At 30.9% G+C, this 21,442-nt stretch overlaps 2 protein-coding genes across 9 annotated transcripts in view; one reads left to right on the forward strand and one right to left on the reverse strand.

The window, feature by feature from the left end:
- spin (lysolipid transporter protein spinster) overlaps window positions 1-13,132 on the reverse strand; it is a 35,411-nt gene extending 22,279 nt beyond the window's left edge. For all 6 annotated transcript variants that reach the window (XR_015810578.1, XR_015810579.1, XM_088191403.1 and 3 more), the window contains exon 1: window positions 12,850-13,132. Coding sequence is in view for 4 of the 6 variants with exons in the window: in XM_088191403.1 (XP_088047529.1) it covers window positions 12,850-13,051 (202 nt within the window). In the remaining 2 variants the exon portion in view is untranslated. The remainder of the gene's footprint in view (window positions 1-12,849) is intronic.
- A 4,079-nt stretch (window positions 13,133-17,211) lies between these two features.
- On the forward strand, window positions 17,212-18,703 carry boca (LDLR chaperone boca). 3 transcript variants are annotated; one of them, XM_088191410.1, is made up of 5 exons: window positions 17,212-17,301; window positions 17,419-17,555; window positions 17,619-17,767; window positions 17,853-18,107; window positions 18,178-18,703. In XM_088191410.1, exons 4-5 carry the CDS (start codon window positions 17,938-17,940, stop codon window positions 18,356-18,358), a joined length of 351 nt encoding a protein of 116 aa, XP_088047536.1. In that variant the 5' UTR covers window positions 17,212-17,301; window positions 17,419-17,555; window positions 17,619-17,767; window positions 17,853-17,937; the 3' UTR covers window positions 18,359-18,703. The 3 variants fall into 3 exon arrangements, with proteins under 3 accessions (XP_088047536.1, XP_088047534.1, XP_088047535.1); XM_088191408.1 differs by lacking the exon at window positions 17,419-17,555 and having other exon boundaries at window positions 17,250-17,301; window positions 17,619-17,766; window positions 17,851-18,107; window positions 18,178-18,448; XM_088191409.1 differs by lacking the exon at window positions 17,212-17,301 and having other exon boundaries at window positions 17,537-17,555; window positions 17,619-17,766; window positions 17,851-18,107; window positions 18,178-18,448.
- Window positions 18,704-21,442: the final 2,739 nt, after the last annotated feature.

Raw genomic sequence — 21,442 nt, forward strand, 5'->3', positions numbered from 1 at the left:
GATAGTGCAGACCGTACGTGACAATAGACGGAATAAAATAAAAGCATCACAATAGTCATTAACATAACGCGAAGTAATGAAAAATATTTAACGGCTGTTCCAAACTTATTAAAATAACCTCTGTAGAATATAATGCAATAGTTATAAGACATAACTGGTTGTGGACCATAAATTGTTTTAATAAGTAAATAATATGTTTTTATTATTTTAATAGGGTCATTATATCATTCATTATAAATATTTTTTTGCATATAACTTAGAGTATAAAAAACAAGTACTTGTATGAAAAATCATTATATTAGGATACAAAATTTTGAGTCTAAAACTATGTGAGATGCAAATGGTTCGCGATCGCTACTTTAGAGATATTCGAACTAAACAATTAATTATTTTTTACACTCATATTGTTTCCTACTAACACATTCACGCACTTTTGCGTGATAGCGAATTTGCGGTCAGTTCCCACTATTTTTAGGGTTATATAAGCTTGTAAAAATATCGTGCGAACGTAATCAAGATTTAATTGTTATCACTAGATGATATATATACATTTTAAATTATTTTAGTAGCTTGAAAAAATTGTCACATTTTTTCAAAACATATAAAACGTTAGTGGGTGTAATTTTATTTTATAAAAAATAAAATATTATAGAATTGCAAAGATTGGTAACTACAAAATACGTTTATGTTTGTTTAACGTCGTTTTTACGTATTATAAGCTCCGTCACTGATATTTACAGAGTGGGCCAATGTACATATGTATAATAGAATGAAGGATGTTAAAGACGTGCAGCTTTTGCAAATAAAACATTTTTTTATTACAAAACGTGATATTTAAAAACTGGCAATAAAACCTAATATACCACATCTTTCAGTGTCTCGTCCAAAACATTTTGCAATGTTTTTTTTAAAAGGTTAAAATATTTGTTATGTCCGACTTCAGTAGGATTGAGCCATTTCGCAGACTGCTTGAGCTATTTGTGATATGTTTTTTTGTATCAAAATTAATTTCCAGATGTTTATTTTGGCATTGGGTTTAGCAAATCTGATTATGATGCTACTTAAAAAAGAGTATAAGCGTATAACACAATCTAGTATCTGAATTACAGTAATAAAATATGAGATTCGAAGCAAAAAGAGAATTAATACAAGGGGATTATTATAATCTTCATTCTATTCAATATCGGGTATGTAGCGATTGAGGTAATTATTTTTTTACATTAGTCTATCGATCGCGATCGCGAATTTACTACAATGCTCATCAGTATCGCCAAAATGTTATACAACAAAATGACCAGAGGAACATATTCATACAAATAAAAAAATGCTACTTTTCTCGGCCAAGATCAAATTAACGAGTCCCATTCATTCCCATGCTTATTGACGAGCACACGTACCACTTAGACCCCTAAAAGCGTTAGAGAGGATTTTTTTTTTAATTTTTCTATTACCGAGCGGCGTCAAAGGCATAGGAATGCATTAAAAAGCACGTACCGGAATTTATATAGCGTCTTGTTACACATCTTAGTCGATGCCCAGGCACTCGAGATGTGTGCCTACACAATTATCATACATAGTTGCTCATGTGTGGCGTTCCACATGTAACCACACACGAAGTCGTACGATGGACAATTCCAGCAAATACCCCCCAATTTTTTCGGCATCTGTGAAAGTAAGTATGCAATTTCACCGTTGCTATTGGCCACCTACCAAAATCCTCTACCACCGATAGATTTAAATAGTCGAGCGTTGGGCTATTTTCGATGGGAACTGTGTAGACTATTTGCGATTTGAGAATCGTTGGTTTGCACTCACTCTCGCTTTAGATCATTTGGCCCTGGCCTTGTTGATCTGCAGAGAAAAATAGTGATATATAAACGCAGACGCCAATTTATGCTATGTTTACTGTACATACAACGTCTGACGTTCCTTCTAGAAGTGAGGGATAAAATTATGTATTATATGACAGACTTCCCGCTATGAATAATGTGTAAAAATACTATCACTATATCTCTGTATAAAATAGATTCAAATTCTCCTTTATCTGTATGTCCGTTATTATATCGAGAACGAATTCTTAAACTTGTACGCGACTTTCTCAATTATATTGGATAAGCAAATATACATTGTTTTAATATTATATTAAGAGAAAACCGCTAGAAACTAGATATTTAAAGTCATAATCTAATAAGTTTGTTTCGTGGTAGATATAGAAAGATAAATTCTATAATCAATAATTCTGGATGCTTTCGCAGACTATTTTTATTTCGTCAATGACGCTCCCAGTCGCAATGAAAACATCGCGATCAAACAGGCTGTCCGTTTTATCTATAAATGAAGAACACGGTTTTCGTCCGCGTCGTTCCACGGCTTACCGACTTTCAAAAAGCATTCGACAAAGTTAGTCATGAGGTTAAGTGACACAAACAACTGGATTTGATAGTAAAAACTATCACTCGTTTTAAATTTATAATCTTATTGCTATTCCAATAAAAAACACAATAGCGAATCAGTCTTAACAGGGACGTTATTTCAACTTTTTTTAGTATTTGAGGCAAAAGTTTGTTTTTTTAATATTTTTTTTTCATTAAATGATAAGCATTTTTTTGACTCCACGTCAAAAGCAATAAAATCGTGCCGTCGCCGTTGCAATGGAGACGCTCGGTTATTTAGCGTTTATATTACGACATTTTTTCTACAATATTATGACTTACAATAAGTCAAAATCGAATGAAGCATATCTAAACCGAATTTTGACCAATAGGAGAGCGCAAAAAACAATTATCCCTTCTCAGAAGTCAAAAATCCACGCCAAAAGCAATAAAATCATGTCGGCGCCGTCGCAGTGGGAACGCTTACCGCAGTGGGAACGCTCGTTACCGAGCGTTCCCACTGCAACGGTGTCGACACGATTTTATTGCTTTTGACGTGAATTTTTGACTTCTGAGAAGTGATAATTGTTTTTGCGCCTCCTATTGACCAAAATTCGGTTTGAATATACTTTAACCAATACGCTCATATAAAAGTTGTAGTAATATTGGTAATGATAATTCCCATATTTTTAAAAGCGAATTATCAAAGCGCAGACAAACTATGGAGCAATATGTGAGATACGACGTCTGTCTGTACTTCTTGTGCCGCTTATTTTATTCTGAGAATTTAGTTGGCTTAGTTTGTATTATTATAAATTTTTCATTATGTTAGATTTGAGTTTAAACAGCAAATGTGCGTTTCGCAACTGTCATATTGACATTTAAAAGCAGCATATAATTTCACTAGCGCCCATCAGTTAAATTGCATTTTCGCTAGTAGAAATATATATCTACCGATAAAAATGTATTTGGACTTTACTAGTGAAAATATAACTTCACTGAAAAATACACATTCACAGTAACATTTATGCATCGCATGTAAATAAATAATGATTAGTATGTAAATATATAAGAAAAGTTGAAATCATGCACCTGTCACATAAATTATATTGTCACTGGTAAAAATATATATATTTACCGGTGAAAATGTATTCCGATATGATTTCACTGAAATGACATATTTTAAGAAATATTTTTGGAATAGATTCGTGACTGTTTTTTTAAAATTTTCAGTGAGGGATAAAGCGTGAATTTTTAGTTTAAAATCAGGGACGTCATTTCAGCTTTTTCCAGGAGACGGGGGGGGGCAAAAATTCGTCAATCAGTTGTCGTTTTTTTAATATTTCGATTTCATTAAGATTCATAGTATTTCATTAAACGACATATATTTTTCTGATCAAATTCAAGGAGGGGCAAATGCTCCAATCTGCCACCCCCCTTAATGACGCCCCAAGCACAGTTACATCATTTTAAATTTATGCCGTATCATTTCAGATTTTTACAGAGGGGGGTTGGCAAAATTTTGCGTTAGTTCTCTTTTTTTTAATATTTCGATTACATTAAAATTCATAGCATTTCATTAAACGACATAGCAGACGGGGGGAAATGCCCACACCTGTCCCCACCCTAATGACGTCCCTGGCACAGTCATATAATTTATGACTGCCAAGGACGTCACAAGTCATATAATAAGAGGCAAAAAATTTTGATTCCATTATATTCATAGTACATGACATTTTTCTGGACAAATTCGGGGGGGGGGCATTGCCTCCACCTGCCCCCCCCCCCCTTATAAATAACGTCTCTGAGTCTCAATAAAAAAATCAACGTTATATTGACAAATAAAAACATCTATACCGTAGTGAATAAATTAAAATCATACTTCAAATACATATAGGAATAAATTACTTTATTAAGCCTGCCGGTTATCCGCTCTAGTGTGTACACTCGGTTCATGAGAGTCTTTGCACTTTCACCCGGTGCATTTCACGTCCGTTCATTTATGATTGTTATTCAAGCGTTTCCAACGGTACCCATCCTCTGTGAATCTCTGAACAGATCCACTCATGTGCTTGAGATGAGTGATTATCCGAGCTTGCGTGATGTTGGGCAAAAGTTCAACAACTGCGCTCCTTATCAATTATGCAATCAGACGATGAGAATTATTCTTCAATCCGCCACATCATCATCAACATAACCATAAACCATGCGTCGCTCGGAATGCGCAACTTGATCTGCTCGAACAATCGCCAATGCAACTCTGCGTCCAAATTCTGCGAAAGCAGTTGCGACCTCGTGTCATTTTGAATGTCACATGCCGACATATTTTTGCAACCAGACGCACAAATAGAGAAAAAATGAGGCGGTCGCATTGCAGGCGATAAACCACAGACCGCAACGGTATCAAAAAGTTTCAACTGATTTTTTTAAATGCATAGTGTGGCAATGAAATACCAATTGATAGATAAGGAACTTATTCGGAGTTGCTAGGTTTTAGAAAGGACAGTCTAGATTTCAGACAAAAATTGTACAGCTCGAATTTTTTTAGCATAGACCCCATCGAATAGAAAATTTCGCCGTTAATCTAAAAAGCCAATCCATCAGGTCTAATAAACCCAAAACCAAATTTATATTTGTTGTTATGCTTAACTTCTCCCTTCGAGAAATTCGCGTTTCTCTTTTTATTATCGTGCGACATTGACTCTCGCGAGAAAGTCGTTTTACTGGAGCTTCGAAGGACCAGCGAAACCCATTCGGATTAACTTTTATTTAGTTTTTTTACATATTTTACAATAAGGAACTCAGAGGTTTTGGATCATCATCATATTATCATATTTTTTGGTACGTTTAACGGCGTATTTATAATGATTAAGCAAACTTCTTAGCCTCAGCATTATTTCGACTTAGAAATACAAAACTGCTATATTGTTTTGTCAACGATCGCTACGATTCTCAGTGAATATTTATTATTTTGACTCTTTTTACATGATTATGGATTGTTCAGACCGCATACTAAAAACTGCTAATATGGCATATATCTCAATATACGAATGAGTGGATTTTTAAATCATATTAGCATTGATAGTAACAGAAAAGTTTCATGAGATACATCTCCATTATATATAACTTTGACTATTAAAATGCAGTATGTAACTAATGATAATATGAATTCTTTAGAAAAGGTAAATAAAAACACTCAAGGTTCGCATGCCAGTAAATAGCACAGTATTTCTTATCGAGAACAATAAAATACCTGAAGTACTTATTTTTTCATGTTATCTGTTTCCGTTCACATTTCTGAGACTATTGGGTTTATTAGGTGATTCATTCATTATGAATGGAATACTTTTATAACGCAAATTCTCAGAAATAAAATCAAAGTTCATCACCCACATATAATTTAAAAAATATAATATAATAATTACTAATCTATTGTATTAAAAAGTTAGTAATCTACAAAATATATGCATACAATAAAAATTCTGCGGTTTAATAATAATATTTAGCTATTAATGTACGTATATTATATTGGAATGCATTATTCATTGCTAAATGAAGATTTAATTTGTGCTATATTTTTTTATTTGCATCTTAAAAAATCAATAATTTAAATGTATGCGTATAAAAATTAGGAGCTCCATTAATATATGAAATTGAAGATGTATTTATCAACTCTTTTTCGTTCCAAAGAAGAAAAAATCAAAAAGACCCCTTTCTATTATATATGTACATACTAAAGCAGTTGTGGTCTTGTCATATTTCTCAGAAATATATTTATGCAAAAAAAATTTAAGATTACAAGGTACAACGCTCTCGCTGTAATAATTTTACACCATTGTTAAAGAACGATAATTTTCATTTCCGATAAAAAAAATATGTTCTTTTGAATATACGTTAACCATAACTCAATAAAACGAAAGCATAAAAATTAGAATAACCAATGAGAGGATCGCAAAGTTCAATGTCAATATTATGAATTTAAATTATTACATATATACACAAATTTTCAGGTAATACTAATTTCTATGCATATACATCAGACTAGCATTAGCATGCTAATTTGTGTATATAATAAAATGTTATATAGCACTCACGCCGAGTTACATAATGAGCTACAGAAACGATTTTTCAAGTGTCAAAAAAGTAATTCTGTTTGCCATCTGTTCGTTTTCGATTTACACCCCATATTCCCATCATATAACATGGGGTGTTGAAAGTGCATGTGTGTAAATATAATATAACCAAAGGGTAAACCGCTTGAATGATTCATTTCTTGGGTTTTAACCAGTGGTTGAGAAGTTACATTTTGAATTATAATATATTGATTAAATTGTGGTTATTAATAAATATTATTTTGTGGTATAAATTAATTTATTCAATTATCAATAATTAAATTATGTGGATAAAAAAATAAATATATGGTTGAATTATTTTTTTTTACAACAAAAATGTGTGAAAATAAATAATATATTAATTATTTCCGAATTATATATTTAATATATGCTGCTCTAAAATGTCTATGCAACTCAATTTGACAGTTGCGAAACGTCCATTTGCTGTTCAAACTTAAACCATAGTTAGTGTTAGAACTTTGATTTGATTGATTCGTTTAGGTTTGGTTTGGTTTGGACAGCATATAATTAATTAAATTATATTTTCTATCGGTGAAAATGTGTTTAGATATGATTTCGCTAAAACAGTTAGTGAAATTATATTTATGCTAGTATAAATATATACAAATTTACTGTAACATATCTAATATACATACATACTACTTTTGAAAACTACGGTTAGGTTAATTCTAAATATTGTACAGCGAGATTGAGATTAGTTCTTAATCAACATAATATTTTTATTGCAGAACCATTTATTAAAATTTGAAATGCATGAAGTAATAATATAATTATACCGTAACATAAAATTATATGGTCATGGTAAATTATTCTAAAAACTTTGCCACACGTGTACCAACAGTACCTTTGGAATCGTCATATTTTATAAATATATGTTTAGACTCTTCATTATTAATAAAAATATTAATAAACAAATAAATTATAAAACAGTAAAATTTGATTAATAATTAAAAACTACTTTGAAATTCATTATTAAATTCTAAAACATAATGCAGCAAAATATTATTTTAAAATCGTCTATTTCCATTAAAATAGTATAATATTATTTTACCACATTTTTCCAAATATTTTTAATAATCTCATTATCGCTCTTTTAATTAAATTTATTAAAAAAAATACTACCAACTAAAAACATTATTATCAACCATGAAATTGCAGTCCAAATTTGAGCCCACATGTATTTTCATCGAAGGAATGAAAACATTTTTAAAATCCACCGCCTTCACTGTTCCTTCCATTCCGGAATATAAGAAGCACCCCCATATTATTTGGCTCTCTGGATTTCGCATAGTTACTCAAAGACAATTTTCTCCTAGCCAGTAATTACTTCGATTTCATTAAGATTCATAGTATTTCATTAAATGACCTGCATTTTTCTGACAAAATTCAAAAGTATTAAAATCCTGCTGTCAAAAGTATTAAAAAGTGCAGACAAACTAAAAAACAATATGCGAGATGCGACGTTTGTTTATGATTTTTTCCGCTTGTTTTCCCCTGACAGAAATATTTTGGAATTGACCTAATGAAAGTTCTAAAACTATAATTACTTTTAGAACTTTCATTTGGTTGGGTTTGGATTTGAACAGCAAATGGACATTTCGCAACTGTGAAATTGAATTTCAGACATTTTTTCTAGAAGCATTTATTACACTAGCGCCAATCAGTTAAATTATATTTTCGCTGATATCTACTTGTAATGTATGTATGTATTTGAACAAAATGTATTTGAACTTCACTAGTGAAAAAATAACTCCACTAAAAAATACAACTATTTATTTAATAAATAATAATAAATATGTAAATGTATATATCACTACATATGGAAAAGTTGAATTCATATAATTTGACTAACACCTGCCAGATAAATTATGATTTCACTGGTAAAAATATATATCTACCGGTGAAAATAATTTCACTGAAATGACATGTTTCAAAAATTATTATTAAAAAAATAATATTTTAGATTTTTTTTGTGGGATAATCCAAAAATTTCTGGTTTAAAATCAGGGCCGTTATTTCAGCGTTTTCCAGAAGTGGGGGGGGGGCAAAAGTTCGCCAAACATTGGTATTTATTATTTTGATTTCATTAAATGACACGCATTTTTCTGGTTAAATTCAAGGAGGAGCTTCCTCCCCCCCCTAAATAATGTTCCAGGCATTATCATATAATTTAAATTACTGCCCTGTCATTTCAGATTTTTGCAGAAGTGGGGGGGGGGGGCAAAAGTTCACTCCCCCCCTCCAAATGACGTTCCTGTTGGCCATTCGATGGTCGTTTTTTTAATATTTCATTAAATGGCATGCATTTTTCTGGCCAAATCGAAAAGGGGGAAAATGCACCCACCCGTCTCCCCTAAACTACGTCCCTGCTTGACAATGAATGTTGAGCAACCCATCTGATCCGTATAAATTTATTTTACATCACTCTACCTCAATCGAAAAATCCAGCTTTTGTGTCGATTGGTGCATTTTATGTGTGTTAAGGCAGAGACACACCATCGTGTCGTGGTGTGACGTGATGGTATCAGTTTCATATATTTTATATGGGTAGAAGCACATCACTGTGTATCCATGTGTCGTGACGCATTGTGTAAAATGAATGAAACCGAACCATTCGGACATTCTGAGTCACGTCACGCCACGCATTTATTCAGTAAACAACGGATTTTTGGCAGGTATAACCCGTTTCCTTCGGGGAGTATTTTATATAAGTAAATAATTGTGAACAACATATATAAGGGTATTTATATCATATACTCATTGATAATATCCCCGACAGTTTAAACAATCGTAGTATAACTCGATCTTCACAAGCAATAACCCAATTTATTACACCCATTTTAATATTTTTTAAAAAAGCATTTCAACTAATGATTGGTTTTAATAGACAGACTAAAATTTTATCGATAACCTAATTGATGCATAAATAAAAATACCGCAATATATTTTTTATGAATATTTTCACCACGAAAGCAGACTACTCATAAACAACATAACTACCCATAAATGGATTACTGCCGTATTTTAAAAACTTATGATTGTAAATGCACGCTACTGTATAACTTATTTAATATTGTACAATAAAATAAAAAGATGATTTCACACAATTGAAAATAAATTGAAAAAAGTAAGTGTGCTTTTCTACAATAAAATAAAATAATAAAAGATAAAGATAAGTTCTTTCCTTTTACATCTGTACAATACAGCGTTCGAACATTAAAAGTAAATACCTTTTCGAGAAATAAAAGAAAAACCTTTCATGTCTTTTATGCGTTTTTATAGTATTCGTTTTGATCTTTTGATGCAATCTTTAGTGTTGCCTTTTACCCTTTTAAGATAATGCAGCAATAAAACTGTAAGTGGTAAAGATTAAAAATACTATATAACCATTTGAGTGTTTAAAATATAATTAATTAATATATCCTACAATCAATAAAACAACACGATATCGAAGTCAGCAACTAACTTAATAAAATAATATTATTTAAGGTCAAATTGCAGTTTCATTAAGTGATAAAAATAAGACGCACATGGCAATGTTTATCAACATAATGTTTATATATTAATATGTTCTTTATCTACGTTAATTACTATGGTTCAGATAAATACAATAGAAATTAAGAAAATATATCAGTCATTTTAAAAGAGGTAGTTTTAGCCACTGAAATATAGCTTTACTTAAGCGTTCGATAATAATAATAAAAAAAGAAAATAACAACGGTGTTTCTTAAACTGTATTTTAAATAAATAAACATATATGATTTATTGTAGTGTTCTTTCAGTAAATGGCATACTACAAATGTTAATTTGAACCAAAATATACTCGTAAATCCAAATAATTTTAAGGAGTGAAGATTCTCAAGTTATGGCACTAAAATAAATATATATTTTTTTAACGTTTCTGTCAATAACAATTCAATTCAAATTAAATTTGTCGATGGCTTGGCAATATTATCAACACGTGCTGTAATATAAAACGTAGTCAGATTACAAATGTTTTTATACGATTTGACTTTGAGCCGAGTCATACGAGTGTAACGATCAAATTATAAAAACAATTTTATGGCGTGTTCATTTATCATTAATTCATTAATAAGATTACACCGTCTGGCTCATACGAGACTGGGGAAACCACACATTTGAACTATTGCAGTAAGCCAGTGAGAATTTTTAAGTCACTTTCTACGGCATATTTCAAATTAGTGAATAACACGTGATGTATTGAGTATCGAGGCCTAGTTTCGCAAGCGGTTAACGCGTAAGCAAAATTCGATAGTTCGTATTAATATATTAAAACTTTTGCCAAAATAGTGCAAGCACAAGCACAAGAGAAAGGTGGAATATGTCATTTAAATGGTAATGTCAGAAAGATAATTATCTCTGAGGTAATTAGTGGAAATGACGTTTTAATATGGTAATAATTTTGATGAGATAAACATTTTAACTTTATTAGATAAATGTTTCGATTAAAATCGCGTGATGTTATAAACATTTTGAAAGTGAATTATCAGTATAAGTCAGCCTAATGTTATTGAACTTAAACGATTTGTGTCACTGTCGACATTGACCTAAATCGCATTCCTTCCTAGAAAAGGAGTTGAGGATCAAAAATGTTATCACTATTTTCCCCCTTTTTCTATAAAGTATTCAATTACAAATAATTCAAGTTGAGTATCAAATTATAGGAAAATAATATTTTTTTATTAAATATAAAAATCTATATTTTTATATAAGTTATTAAAACTGATAAAAAAAATATATATATAGTATATATACTTCAGCATTAGTTATATTTGTAATTAATCACGACGAAAAACAATTGTTTTGAAAAAAATAATGATAAATCTCTGCGTAAAATTAATATATTTTTATAAACAAGACTCGAAGGAAGACATTTTTTTAATAAATCATTCAAATTGATTTTTTTTATAAAATAAACCATCAAGTTTTTAATTTTGAATATTATTAAACAGTGGAAGACCGACCACCGTACATGTACGGCGATACCACTCAAAGCGTTAAGCGTGTAAAAATATCGTGCAAAAGTAATCATTATTTAAACTTTTATCTATATTCTAGAGATTGCAATATCACAAAACATTAAAACATAATAGCGAACCATAATGTGTTAATTTCAAAATTATTGCCAATTCGAACTTAAACTATTTATTCAATAAAAAAAAGTAATTGATTTAATTTACAATTTGCTTTTCTTAAAAAAAATAGTTTTACATATTAAAAATCAAATTTAAAAAACCAATTGATTTTTTGTAATAACTAATATGTTTTTAATAAAACAATCGAATTGTTTTTTTTGTAATAAAACGTGATTAAAAATTAATTGAAACATAGCTACAATAATAGTCCAAAAATTTCGAAACAAAAACAAATTATTAATTAAATCATTAAATCCTCAATTAAATAAGCTTTGGAAGCCAAAAAAGAAGTAACGAGATGTGTAATGTTGTTCCTGTTCTAAATTGTAAATATTTTCAACAGATTGTAAACAGCAGTACAAAAAAATGCGTCTTCGTCTCCCGTTTTTAACAGTTAAAATAATCATAACAATTCGTATTTTTGCTTTAAATTATAACTAACGTAAAATTTTGATCGAAAAAAAACGATTTATATTTTTTTTAAGTAAAATAATATTTTTTTTACGTTGTGTTTTAGAATTGTAAAATAGTTAAAATAATAGCGAATACCTCCCCCTCTACCACATTTAATCGAAATATGGATTCCATAATCGTCAAAATTAATTAGAAAAATACGTAAGTATTTTTGAAAAAAATCAATACGCGGCCTGAAATAAATGTTGAATAATTGAAAAATCGGTAACTTTTAATTTATACAAAAATTTTGAGTGCACTTAAAAAATCATGCATATATTTTTTAAATTAAATTTTTTTAAAACTTAAATATTTCATATATTAATGTTTTTTATTACTGAAAACTTATTTTTATTGCATATTTTTAGGTTTTCGATCAGTTGGTGCGGCACCCATTTGTCAAGCTATTTTGAGTTGAAATAATTTTTACAAGCTCTCAAATTATTGTGCTATCGTTATTGAGTAATATAAAAACAATAAATTAAAATTTTCATTAACAAAATAAAAGCAGTATTTATTTTGTTAATAGCAACCTACCTAATAATTAAATCAATAAAAATTTACTTGTTTTATGAAATGATAATTTTCTAGCATAAAATTTTGATTATGCTACCATAGAAATCACAATACAATTGGAGATATTGTACTATAATATCAATTAAAAACCACGTAATCGTCCGTTACACAACGTTTGAGAAGCCCAGTAGTAGGTGAAAGCATATTCTAAAAACTCACCGGCTAGCGTGTATCTATCCATATAGTTGATCAGATTGACGAAGGTTAGGGTCGCCACTACGGCTACCACCCTCATCCTGGAGGTCCTGGCGGAACTCGGCTGTGCATTCCCGGAACTGTTGAGCAACGATCGCTGGGAATCCGTTTCTCCAGATATCCCCCGCTCCTCCTCCTGCTCCGGGCTTAACCTTCCTTCGTTCATAATTTGTAAAAGGTAATAAAACAACTTTTAAAACGCCGGTCGCGCTCGACGTTAACCAACCGCAAGCGAACGATCAAGACTGAACTGTCAACAAAACGAACCGTTGGCAAGATATTTGACAGCGTGGTGCATTAGGGCTGCCAGTGCAAAAAATAAACGTACGCTTTTAAAATCAATTTCCCTAATTTACAACAAAATAATGATTTAATTTTCTCTTTATTAAATATGCATGATAGCTATATTTTTTTATCCAGCATTTAATTTATATTATTAAAATTAAATATTTATAATAATGGGGTAAAACCGAACAACATATTCAAATTGTAGCTATAAAAATAATTTTTCAATAGAATATTAAAGTATTCATTTTAAAAAAATGGCTCTATGAAATATAAATGAGTTCACCATATTTTTAAACTCAGAAAACGCTCCTTAGTTCATATTTAGGTACAAGATAGCGCTAAAAGTATAATTCAAATCGGATCATACTTGTGCGTTATATATATCTATATTTAAAAATACAGAAACAATTAATCGTTCACAATAAACAATAAATTTCATTTATTTTCACTAATATAATTTCCAAAATAAATATATTTGCTCAAACTCGTAAATTTTACAATATTAAAAATTCTATTTAGAATAAATGTCATAACAAGCGAAATGAACATATAATAAAAAATACACAACTGTGTTTCTGTGCCCCTTAAAGTTAGTAGTTAAAGGGTCAAGCAATAAACCTTAAATATTTATTATAAATTATATGCGATTAAGTATGTAACAATAAAATATACAAAGCTAGTTGTTTAAATTAAGTTGTTAGACAAAAATATAATTGTTAAAGGTAAGAAAAAAGTCAAAGGTCAACTAGAGTGCGGTTAGCATCCGCACTTACTTTTCCTGATAGCCAAATAAATGTTTGAGCGACGCTCTTGACGTTGTTTTCGCTGCCCTCGGAAGCCGACCATGTATCTTCTATATTTTTATAAAAAAAAACAACGTAAAAAAGACACTTTGCGGCCTTTTTCTTAATTATCGCATTAAAAAAGAGTAAGTTGTTGTTTTAAATATGGTTTTATTAAAAGCTTTCGTTAAATTACCGTTCATATGAAAAATTCCTCCAATACAACAATTGGGCTATGGTAATGTATAAATATATTATCAGACATATATCTAAATGAATTATTTCATTCAGAAACTTGTGTATGTATATGTACTTATGTGTAAATATTGCTATTTTGAATATATGCTAGGTAAATTAAGTACTTTATTTTATAGTTTTTAGTGTATTATTTACTGGAGCTTATAATGCGTATGAGTAAATATTATTCAAATAACATAAAATGATGTAAATACTCTATATGTAAATTTCATTTTTTTCATTCGGTATTACATGTAATAAAAAATATATATCTGGTGACATATTTTTTTTATTTAAATTTCTTTAATTAGAGAAAAAAAAAGGTATTTATGTTTATGATGCTCATCTGTGCGTAGTATTCAAAGCAATAAAAATACATTATGTATTAGTTGTTTTTGTATTGATATAAATTCGTGTTTTTATTATTATTTTAATATTTATTTTATATCAACGATAAGGTTAAAATGACCTATAACCCATACGCGAATAATGAGACTGAGCGAGAGATAACAAACAAAAAGCCAGCGATTGAAGTGAAGTCTTCAAATCCATCGAAACTGAAATACAAGATACAGGAAGTGAAATAAAAAACCATTAAAACGAAGAAATAAAATATTTAGCACCAACAAAGGTAGCTATAGAAATTTTGCGACGGAGATGGTGGCGGGTGGCAATTAGACACAGATTGAGCCACTGCAATAATATTTTATTGAATTATTAAGTGTTTATATGGTTATTGGGTACTTCTTGGGCACCACGCCCGCGTCCCGCAGTTGCATTAGGCTCGGAAGTTTCAGCCCATGGGCAACTGAGATCCAACCCAGCCTGGCGTTCGCTCCGGAGTACTGCGCACTCCGGCGCTAGGCCAGACCTCCTTCCTTGATCGTCACGATTGACGACCGTGGATGGGTCTACCGTCGCGAAATGCTGTTGATGGTATCCGGCATCACTAACCGTCGGAGACGGATGTTTACATGGCTAGTAAAGCGGACCCCAGACGACGCGTCCGAATGTCCGGAAGATTGCTAGTCGAGAGTAACCGTCACGCCAGTGTTACCCAAGTGCCGCCAAGTTTTGGCCATAACAAATCTAGGCTCCCACAGAAATATTAACTAATAGTAATTAAAATAAAGCAACCATATTCGACTTAACTACTGGCGAATTATTAAAGGAGCTTTCAAAAAGGTAATCGTTAAACTAACATATTGAATCATACATTTTCAACAAATTATTTAAAATTAAGCAAAATAACGAATATTTTGAATTAAAAGAAAAACGAGCTGGAGTCCTACAAGGAAGTGTCCTTTGCTGTACACGTATGAATTGCCACAAATAGATAATGTCACAAATGCAACATTTGCGGATGATACAGCAATCTTGCCAGTGGGGAAAGAAATAGCGAATACTATCGAAAAACTTCAACAAGCCGTTGATAGGATCACCAATTAGAGCAAAAAAATGGAAAATAAAGTTAAATTAATTAAACTCAGTACATATCAATTTCACCAATAAAAATATAACTGATCAATTGCAAATTTTTATAAATGGCAACACTATCCGATTTGGAAATACAGCTAAATAGTTTGGCACGACCTTGAACACCAAACTTCGGTGAAAGAAACACATAAAAAAGGAAAAAGAAGAACTTGAAATAAAATATAGAAAGCTATATTGGCTTATGGGAAGAAACTCCAAGCTATCAATATACAAAAAAGTCTAAAATGGTGTAAATAAAATTAATTAATAAACACTCATTTGGATTTATTTAATCATCATGAGGCCTTCTAAACTTTCATAGTGTAGGGAGCTTATTTATATGTATTGTTTTTATATGTTATTTATATTATGGCCAGGACTTGGCGGCACTCTGGTAACACTTGCGTTACAGATTATTTCGACTGAAAATCTCCGGCGCGTTTGCACGCGCTCCGTATATTTATAAACAACATGTAACTGTAATTTCAAATCGTTCAATAAAATACTACTGCAGCAGCGCAATCTGTTTAATTCCCACCCGTTACTTCCCGTTACCAAAATACCTTGAAGTCTTTTTTTATATTTTATCGAACGGATGGTGACGGTTTGTAATTAGACACATATTGAGCCACTACGGTATTATTTTTATTGATATATAGTTTATTTTACATGTTATTTAATTGTTTGCGAATGAATAGTAAACGAGGCAACACCGACCATTGTCTATCAGTCTATCCGTTTAAGTGTAGCAAAATAATGTTACTGTCCCCCGCCGCTATCACGTCAGTGTTACCAGAATCCCATCAAGCTTAGGATATAACGAAATAAATATATAAATAGGCCTACACTAGTTTACGAGAAATTGATAAACACGTTTAATTATGTGATTAAATAATTTAAATGTTTTTTACAATGACAAAATGAGTATTGGTAAAGCATAATATTATCATAAAAGTGGCCCGTAATATTTTTTTAAGTACAAGTAAATTAATAAAATGTGTTATATTATTATTTTACTATCATTTTATTATCAAACATGTATTTTTTTTGTTTGAATATGTTCTTCATCACTGTGTGCAGTTGTCTCTGTGTTCAGCTATGTGTTCAACTATCATGCAACTGACGGCAATGAAAGGCAACACATTCTTTGGTAAAACTCGACGGGAGTTTGACATACGGCCGTGCTTCATCCACCAATCACTCATATCATTTCAATATGAAACATAAATTGTAAATCTTTTATCATTAAATAAAATACTACTGCAGCGCCCAATCTGTGTGTAATTGCCACCCGTCACCACCTGTCTGCTAAATTAATATAAATATCTAATTTTTATATTTGTATAAAGTATTTGCTCTACAGAGATTTGCACAATCTAGATAAATTATTAAGAGAATTGGACATATGTACATATATAAATATATATGAATTTAGAAATCAATCCCTAATTTGTTATAATAGTGTGGTCATTCAAAATATTAATAATAAAGCGTCCGGTTATTACTTATTTAATGATATATTATTTAATTTTTATACACGCATATGATCAAAAATGTTTTTGTTAAGGCCAATTTTAAAAATAAGCGTGCGTGTCCTAGCTGTCACATTGTTGCACAGGTGCCGGTCATTTTTGTAAGTAACATTACTTTTATATATCAAATAATTGTTACATACAGTTTTATTTATTGTTTCTGTGTTAGATATACACAGAAACAAGTAAAACTGTATGTTTATATGTTTTTATTTTAGTTTTATATAATCGTTTAGTGATATGACAAATTTATGATGAAGTAAACAACTGTTATATGCATTTGGATTTCCTTTCACTTTCATACTGATTTGACTAAAGTCATTTATTTATTCATCAAGCAAATTCATCGATTATGGTTATCACACATTGCACTTATTTATCCTATATTGATGTATAAAAATACTACTTTAATATTCAGATACTGCGTTATCATGGCGAGAAACATATTGTTAATAACGATTATATGTTCAATATTAATCAGTATATATGCAAAAAAACCCGATGATTCTAAGAAACCTGATTGGGCAAAGAAGGACATTAGGGATTTTACGGACGCAGATATGGAAAGTTAAGTTTTAAATAGAAGTCATTGTCTAATTATTATATCGTATACAATTTCACATCATATTGATTGTTTATTTTATTAACATAGGTTGCTCGATCAGTGGGACGAAGATGAAGAACCTTTACCTGAAGACGAACTACCGGAACATCTCCGTAAACCTCAAGCAATAGACATGAACTCATATGACACGAAAAATCCAGAAGCTTTACTTCAAGCAACTAAAAAAGGAAAGACTCTTATGACTTTCGTTTCCGTCGCTAATAATCCATCGCGAGATAGGACTGATACCTTGACTAAGCTATGGCAAACGAGCTTGTGGAATAGTCATATTCAAGCAGAAAGGTTGCTTGATTATTATAGCTTGTTTATAATAATTATAGAGACATGTTGTATAATGATTTTAATTTTTCAGATATTTGATTGACGATGATAGAGCGATATTTATGTTCAAAGACGGCGCTCAAGCGTGGATCGCTAAAGATTATTTGATCGAACAAGAGGAGTGCAAAGAAGTTTCAATAGAAAGCAAAATTTATCCTGGAAATCATCCCGATAAAATTAATTCTGCTATAAAGCCCAAAGAAGAGCTATGAGCACAGTTGAATGATACTTTATGTAATACTCATCATTCCACCTATTGTTAATGACGACTGATTATAAAACGTTGTTTCAATCTCACAAAATAAGCTATATAATAATATATTGGTTTCTTAAAAAATATAAAGATGGTTTCATTTCTTATTACAATTCTTCCAATATATAGATGAGGAATCTCACTATATTGCTTGCTGCAGCATTGTATTCTCTTTTATGATTTGTTCTACTTATACACAGAATTCTAGCGGCTTCGCAACGCCGGTGCGGCCTCGTGCACCAACCACTCATTATATAAACAACATGTAACTATATTCAATAAAAATACTACTGCAGCGACTCAATTTACGAATATAATTTCCACCTGTCACCATCTGTCGCCAAAGCATCAATATCCAATGATTCATTATCGGTGAGCATGATCTCTAATTTTTTACAATTTTCCGCAATGCTTCTGGTTAAATATTTATTAAGCAAAAAAGATTCAATGATATTTTAGTTCATCAAATCTAACTTCAATTGAGTTGATTGTCTTATCTTCTATACAATTGAAGCATTCAACCTTTTTTCAATATTATATGTATGGGTTCATAACAACTTTCATAATCGAATTGTTTTTTTACTTTTCGCCATCTGCACCGAGAGGTCCCTTCCCCTCAAGGGTTTGGGATTTAATCCGAAAGTGGTCCGTTGCTCTCCCAAACTGACGATGACGGGTGCACTGGCGCTCAAGTAGAACAAGCAGTCGAACACTTAATAATGAGCAATTCAAACAGCAGCTTGGAAAGCCACACACAATCTTAATACAAATAAAGAAAGGAAAATCACCTCTTTATAATAACAAAAAAAATAGCAGAAAACGTAAGCTACGCAGAAAGTGGCGACAATTAAGATTATCAAGCGACAAAATAAAATTCAATAAAGCCGTTAAAGAACTCAAGAATCTATTAGAAAACTTAAAAAATGATTCAATTCAAAATTACTTAAAGAACTTGTCGACCTCAAAAGGTAACGATTACCACGTTACACGTGGAAAGCTACGAAGAAGCTAAAGCAACTAATAACATACACTCCTCCAATTAGAAACGAAAACAATAAATGGGCTAGAAGTGATAAGGAAAAGGCTGTTACATTTGCAGCTCACTTGTAGGAGGTATTCACACCATACGATTATGTGACTGAAACTACAATAGATGCAAAGGAAATCGCAGATTATCTGAAAGCACCCCTTCAAACAAGTCCAATATTAGGAGATTTAAACTAAAAGAAATAAAACAAATAATATTAATAGACACGAATCCAAAATAAGCACTGAGATTTGACTTAATATCAGGAAAATTACCCAAAGAATAATCGGAAAAAGGAATGAAAATTATCATAATAATATAACGCCATATTAAAGTTGGAATACTTTCCCTCGTCCTGGAAATTAGCAGATGTAATAATGAAACCAAAACCAGGGAGACAACTCGAAGAAACAAATATGTCAAAAATATATGAAGAAGTATTACCTCAACGAATAAACCAACTAAAGAGAAAAGTATTATTCCAGATCACCTATTAGGATTCAGAAATCGTCACGGGACTATAGAGCAAGTCCATAGGATTATAAAATATACTGCACTGTTTCATTCATAGATATCAGTCAGGCTTTTGACAAAGTCTGGCATGATGGACTGCTCTATAAGATAAAAGTAAAAACGCTGAACAAAATTCATAAAATATTATAATCCTACATAAGAAGTTTTCGTGTGAAAGTCAACGTGAAGTGCAAGGAGCTGAAAGAAATCAACTCCGGAGTTCCACAGGGAAATGTATTGGGACCGGTACTCTACCTAATATATACAGCTCATCTTCCAAATATAGGTTTAGCAACAATAGCAACATTTGCGGACGATACAGCTGTGATTGCTTCTCATCAGGACCTATTGAAAGTATCAGAAAACCTCTAGAGAAATCTTAACGGATTAGAACAATGAATGAATACTCGGAGAAAACAAATACTAAAAATGTTAAGAACATCAAGGATTTAATTTGACGTATTTTAGAATATTATGATTCAGTTTCTATATCTTTATTTTTTAGGTTTTTAATCTTAATTTTTAAACTGATTAATCACTTGCTCTTCGAACTCGTTGTAGACAAGTCAGTTAACGTGTTGTTCTCTACATATTATAGATTATACAAATGAAACACTTTATTTCCTATTTTCGATGTATATTTGCCGATTAAAACATTGAAAAGTTCAGGGAAAAAATATATATTTGTGACAGTACTTTTTTGAAAATGAAATTCATCTTTGATCTTTAGAGAGAAATCTGCAAATGAAATAATAAATATTTTTATAATGGTTTAAGACTTGGCTAAATATCTTTATGAATTATTCTAATATTTTTATTTAATATTGTCTACAATTTTTTTTAAATGTTTTAATTGTATATTGGCAGTTAATAAATATTTAGCATCATATTAATACATACTTAAAATTAAATGTCCTTGCATCTCCTTGGAAAGTTTCAGTATGTAAGGTTTATATGTTGTTGTTTTTAATTTTAGGCATGATTCCAGGTTCTCATCAATAAGACGACTTCTCTGTTTACTCTTGATAAAGTTCATGCTTGAAAAGGATTGTTCGCATGAATATGTAGAACCAAAAAGGGAAAGAACAGCAAACGCAAGTTTTTTCAGCTGATCGTAAGAGTCAGGAATACTATTCCAGACGTTGAAAATGATCATGTCTTCATTCTCCAGGTCTTTCAAAGCAGACCACTTGTCTTGTGAACTAAGATCACATTCGTTCTTCTCCAATATTTCCAAATCAATACAAAGACGTTGAAATTTAGAGCTCCATATTTCCTTGTTTTTTAAATCCTGCAATTGTATTTCAAAGTTACCAATGTCAATGCCAAAAGGAGAAAATTTCAACTCAGTTATTGTAACATTAAGAGGATCTTTGACGAATGCTAAGGTTGCTTTGCTGTTTTTAAACTCCTGAAACCTGCTAAGAAATGCTTCCCTCATATTTAAAATTGTTGTATTGAAATGGTGTTTGTCGATAGAGGAATTATTTTCTTGGCGATGCT

Source organism: Plectrocnemia conspersa, unplaced genomic scaffold, assembly GCF_051122295.1.
Source record: "Plectrocnemia conspersa isolate PC_06_02 unplaced genomic scaffold, ASM5112229v1 ptg000009l, whole genome shotgun sequence".
NCBI lineage: Eukaryota > Metazoa > Arthropoda > Insecta > Trichoptera > Polycentropodidae > Plectrocnemia > Plectrocnemia conspersa.